The 5,418-nt window shown below is 65.5% G+C and overlaps 1 protein-coding gene across 1 annotated transcript in view; it reads left to right on the top strand.

The window, feature by feature from the left end:
- Window positions 1-32: 32 nt before the first annotated feature.
- H696_00841 (hypothetical protein) overlaps window positions 33-5,418 on the top strand; it is a gene marked incomplete at its 3' end in the record, with an annotated part of 6,474 nt that continues 1,088 nt past the window's right edge. Inside the window, exons 1-11 of the mRNA XM_009494726.1 lie at window positions 33-143; window positions 223-365; window positions 467-548; window positions 793-1,531; window positions 1,727-1,927; window positions 2,091-2,233; window positions 2,358-2,629; window positions 2,818-3,185; window positions 3,323-4,940; window positions 5,091-5,219; window positions 5,246-5,404. Coding sequence (XP_009493001.1) covers window positions 77-143; window positions 223-365; window positions 467-548; window positions 793-1,531; window positions 1,727-1,927; window positions 2,091-2,233; window positions 2,358-2,629; window positions 2,818-3,185; window positions 3,323-4,940; window positions 5,091-5,219; window positions 5,246-5,404 — 3,921 coding nt within the window. The 5' untranslated portion in view covers window positions 33-76. The remainder of the gene's footprint in view (window positions 144-222; window positions 366-466; window positions 549-792; window positions 1,532-1,726; window positions 1,928-2,090; window positions 2,234-2,357; window positions 2,630-2,817; window positions 3,186-3,322; window positions 4,941-5,090; window positions 5,220-5,245; window positions 5,405-5,418) is intronic.

Below are 5,418 nucleotides of genomic sequence, written 5' to 3'. Positions count from 1 at the left end.
CGAGTTGGCTGCCTCCTCCCTGAGCCTGTCGAGCCTGCCACACACTTCGCTCGTCTTCTCCGCCTCCCTCTCCAGGATGTACCCCTCTCGGGACAATGCCGCGCAGCACCACGGCCGCCATGGCCATGCCAGCTCCAACCCCGGTATGTCACCCTCCTGCTCCCTCCCTCCATGCCCCAATGGGCTCCGACTGACACCCTGTGCCCGGGGGTACATGTGCAGATCCGCGGAATGAGGCGGCCGCGGCTTCGACCCTCTCCAACAGCGCTCCCGCCCTGACGGAAGCCCCCTCGGAGACGCACCACCTCATCGTGCCGGATGCAAGCGTCCTCAACGACATGAAGGCCCTGATCAAGGACCTGCTCGTACGGCCCCTCTCGCTATCGCCCGGTCGCTGCCCCATGCCCCTCCCCCCTTTCCTCACCCTCACCCCCCCCGGCCCTCGCACTGGTCTCTTCCCATGCAGACCCAGGAGGATGTACTCCTGAAACTGGGCCAGGCTCAGCGCTCCTTCAATTCCCACGCGCAAAAGATGGCCGAAATCAAGAGTGCGCCCCTCCCCCTCCGCGAGACACACACACACACACACACACACACACACACACATCCAATGGCATCAGTCCCGGGTCCATCTCCTGCTGGAGCCCATGGCCTCCTGCCACGCTCTCGATCCCTTGTTCTTCCTTCCGCCGTCCATTCTCCTGACTCCTCCCCCCTTCCCTCCGTTCCTGGCCACGCCCACACTCATGCCCTCTCCCCTGCCCCCCCCCCCCCCCACCCGCCCCCCGACAGTGCACCTGAAGCCCTTCCTCACACCGGAGCAGCTTGGCTGGCCGACCATCCAACTTGTCCAGCTGGTGGAATCCAACCTGACCATCGACCCGAACCAGCGGGTGCAGCTCTACCAGCTAGCCTCGGAGCTCCTGAAGCACGAGCAACTCCTCGCTTCGACGCACGAGTCCATCCGCACCGATTCGCTGGCCATGCTTCGGGCCCTGGAGCTGGTCCTGCAAAGTGCCCGGGCATACCACAACGACCTGCTCAATCGGCTGGTCTACTTCAATGACACCTACCACTCGGCCGCCATGGCCGCCCTGACCATGGCCACCATGTACCAACAGCGTCAGCACCAGCCCTCCGACTCCGAGCAGCAGAAGGCCCGCCGGGCGCCGGCCCTCCGCGCGGCCGGGTCCTCTCGCAATGCGTCGGTCCCCTCGAGCGATCACATCATGGACAGCGGCCCCTCCACCCCGGCCCCCCCGGTGCTCAACCTGGATGCCACCTCCACGGTGGATGGCTCGGCCATGGCCGTCGGGTCGACCACCACCACCTCGGCCTCTCGCACGTTGGATGCGCTGCAGCCCTTCTTCGAGGTCCTCCTGACCATCCTCCGCTTTGCCGGCAAGCAGCTGGCCCTGCTGCACTCGCTCTATGCCAGCCGGCCGGTCGCCTCGCCGGGGGACGAGGTCCCCGGCCTGATTTTGGCCCTGAGCAAGTGGTGCAGCTCCGAGATCGGGGCCGTCATCCAGGGGTATGTCCCGCTCGAGGAGATGGCATCCCTCCTGTGGCGGACTCCGCACCGCCACCCCGCCGCCTCCCCTGCTCGTTCTCCCTCTCTCTCTCTCTTTCTCCCTCTCTCTTTCTCTCTCTCTCTCCCGCTTTCTCCTCCCTTGTGTCTGCCTTTTGGCCCTCTCGTCGCTGACCATGCCCTCGCCCTGTGCCCTAGGTCCTTCGTGTTCGAGCTCCAGCCGCCGCAGATTCTCAAGACCCAGACCAAGTTCAACGCGACGGTCCGTCTGCTGGTCGGCACGCATGTGCACCGGAGCAGCCGCGGCAATGTCAACCTTCCGTACTTGTCGGATGCCCCGGTGCAGAACACCGGCGCCGGCACCGGCGCCCTCCCCGAGGTGTATGCGTCCATCGTCAAGTGCGTGCTCTTCCTTTTGCCCGCGCCTCGGCTCTCCCGATCAAGTGGTCTCTCTCTCTCTCTCTCTCTCATGGGCCCCCCTCCTCGGCATGTCTTCGTCCAACGCACTCGCACTTACACACTCCCTCTCTCTCTCTCTCTCTCTCTCACACACACACAACAGCCAAGTCCAAGCGCAGGCCATCCAAAAGTACTCCAGTCAGGCCAGCTCCGTTGGCCTGCTGGGCATCTGCAATGACACCTCGCGCGCCATCTTCCAGGGCATTGTCGCCGAGCAGACCGGCTCTCTGAAGGACTCTCGCAAGAGTACGCCTTTCGGCGCATGCCATCCCGCACAGCGCGCCCGCTTCCACCCTTCCCATGGCATCCCCTAACCCTGTGCTCTTTTCTCCCCCGACGGGGGAGGGAAACTTCGCCCGCATCCCGATAGACCTGGAGTTCAGCTCGACCAAGAACCAGTCAACGGCCACCCTTCGGTGCCCCTTTAAGAACCTGTCGCTGACAAAGATCCGCCGGCGCGACGCCAAGGACGAGGTGGTCACCGAGGAGAAATTTGCCCTGGTCCTGCACACGCAGTTCGTCATCGATGGGGTCCGGCACTTTGTCTTCGCCCTGGCCCGGCCCTGCGTGGTCACGGTCCACGGCAACCAGACCACCAATGCCGTGGCCACGGTCCTGTGGGACAACTACTTCTCCGAGCGTGTACGCCGGCATTTGTCCTTGCCACTTCCCCCCCCCCCCCCCCCCCCCCCTCCCCCCCCCCCCCCCCCCCCCCCCCCCCCCCTCCTCCTTCCTCTGGTGGCCTTTCATCGGTGGGCCTTCGAACTGACCGTGCGCCCCTCCGCTCACTCTGACTCGGTGCTTCGTGCGCCCGGATGCTTCGCACCCAGAATCGCATCCCCTTCCATGTCCCCGACTCCGTGTCCTGGACCAGCGCCGCGCGCGCTCTCAACGCCCACGTCGTGTCCAACACCCAGCGCCTGCTGACGCCGATGGATTTGGACCTGCTCAAGCAGAAGGCCATCTTCTCCCACACGGCAGGCACTCCCTCCTCCTCGGCCCTCGGATCGCTGGATGCCGATGAGGCTTTCCCCCATGCGGCCGGCAGCGGTGGCGGTGTCAGCGACGATGACCTGCAACTTACATGGAGCATGTTCAATCGTGATGCCCTCCCCGGGCGGAACTTCACCTTCTGGGAGTGGTTCCACGCGGCTGAGGAGCTCATTCGCCGGCACATGTCCAACCTGTGGGCTGACAAGTGCGTGTGCTCCCCCCCCCAAGAGCACCCCCAACCAAAACCAAAAACCCACACAAACAAACACAACAAACACACCCCCCCTCCCCCCCACCTCCCCGCCTGACCTCCCTGCGCCCTTCTTTTGACATCCACCACAGCCTCATCATGGGCTTCGTGACCAAGCCCGATGCCGAGGCTCTCCTGTCGCGCTGCTCGCCCGGAACCTTCCTGCTGCGCTTCTCCGACTCCGAGCTCGGCGCCATCTCGGTGGCCGTCCTTTATGGCCCGGATGGCGACACGCCTGCCCACTGCAAGCACTTCCAGCCATGGCTGGCGCGCGATTTGCAGATCCGCAGCCTGGCCGACCGCCTGGGGGACTTCCCCCAGCTGCACTACCTGTACCCGGGCCGGAGCAAGGACAAAGTCCTCTTCAAGTACTATAGCAGCAATGGGACCAACGCCAACAGCGAGCCGTCCTATGTGAAGACCAGCATCGCGGCCACGGTCCTGTTGGACGGGCCGAAGAACCCGCAGGGCAACAAGCGCACCATGGCCGTGGCCAATCCGTGGGCCGTGGACCACGCTTCCGGGTATGCCGGCCTAGGGCCAGCTGCGTCCGGGCCGACTGTCGCCCCTGGCGGTGGGGCCACCGAGCACACCGGCGGCACATGTGGCTCCTGTTGCACCTGTGGCAGCGCTGGCGCTCAAACGGCCAAGGGACCGCAAAAGCATTCGTCTGCGCCGCCGTCGGTCACCTTCTCCGAAAACACCACCCACCCTTCGACTGCCACAGATCACCACCACCACCACCATCACCATCACCACCACCATCAGCAGCAGCAGCAGCAGCAGCAGCAGCAGCAGCAACAGCAGCAGCAGCAGCAACAGCAGCAACAGCAACAGCAGCAGCGCACTGGCCTGGCTGGTGGCGAGTCATCCACTGGTCCTCCCGGGCCGGAGGCCTCGGCAGCCGGCAACCATGGCCCTCCCGATGCGACTGGCTACTACTTCCACCCCTCGTCGGGGTCCTCGGTGGCCCAGCCGGCCTACACTTCGCCGGAGTATGTGGCCTCTTCATCGCCACGGTCGGCCAGTGTGGTGCCGGGCAGTGGCGGCCACTCGCACGTCCATCCCCATGCGCTTGCCCATGCACACCAAGTGGGCCACCTGGTGGGGCATCATGCGCATCCACATGCCGCCATGTCGGCCAGTTCGGCGCACCATAGCCCGCTGGAGGTGCACTCGGACCGGCAACACTCGCCACACGAGGTTTCCACCGCCGCCGCCGCCGCCGCCGCTGGGGGGGCAGGCGGCCACTACACCAGCAAGTCGTCGCCACCGCACGAGGCACCTGGACATATGCATGCCACGACGATGTCGGCCCATTCGCACATGCCCTCGCACCAGCAGCTGCATAGCCAGCTGCAACAGGCGCAAGCTCAGCGCCCGGGCCCGGGCCCGGCGGCGCATATGTACCCCACGGCCGGAGGCTCGGAGGACTCGGCCGCGGCCGTGCGTGGCACCGACCGCATTACACAGGATGTCATCGATGCCACTGCCTCGCTTGGCCTGGGGCCGCGCCCGGGGAGCGTCATCCCCCCGCGGACATCGAGCCCCCGTGGCACTGTCGACGACTCCGGCCTGGCCGGCGGGGCAGCCCCTCGCCACCAAGGGGGGGTCTCCTTCCATCTGTCGCAGCATCAGCAGCAGCAACAGCAACAGCCGCAGTCTGGCGCCAATTCCTTTGTCGCCTCGCCCTCCTTTGCCCACAACCAGGTCCGTACCCACACCTCCCCGGGCATGCACATGCGCGCGCACACACACACACACACACACACACACACACACATGCTCCGCATTTGCTCGCTCACTCGCTGACACTCCCTCCACCCCCCCCCCTGTCCGGCTTTCCTCTCTTCTCCCCAGCCATCCGTGACTGGGCTCTATTCCCAGTCATCCTCCGCGTCCAGCAACCCGATGATTGCCCTTACCTCGCCGGTCATTTCCTCGTCGGCCATTCCGTCGGCCCTCGGATCGCTGTCAGCCTCGCCGAATGTCCTGTCCCTCTCCCGCGAGTATAGCTCCTCGTCGGACAGCCTGCTCGGGTCGACCTCATCCTCGCCCCCGGCATCCATCCTCCTGAGCGCCGGGCCATTGACCAGCAGCAGCAGCAGCAATCTGCTGACCCGCACTCACGGAGATACCGGGTCCATTCCGGATCTGGCATCGCTGTCCAGCGAGTTGGCTGCCTCCT

The sequence above is a fragment of the Fonticula alba genome (assembly GCF_000388065.1).
Source record: "Fonticula alba strain ATCC 38817 unplaced genomic scaffold supercont2.1, whole genome shotgun sequence".
NCBI lineage: Eukaryota > Rotosphaerida > Fonticulaceae > Fonticula > Fonticula alba.
This window is presented reverse-complemented; position numbering and strand designations above follow the sequence as displayed.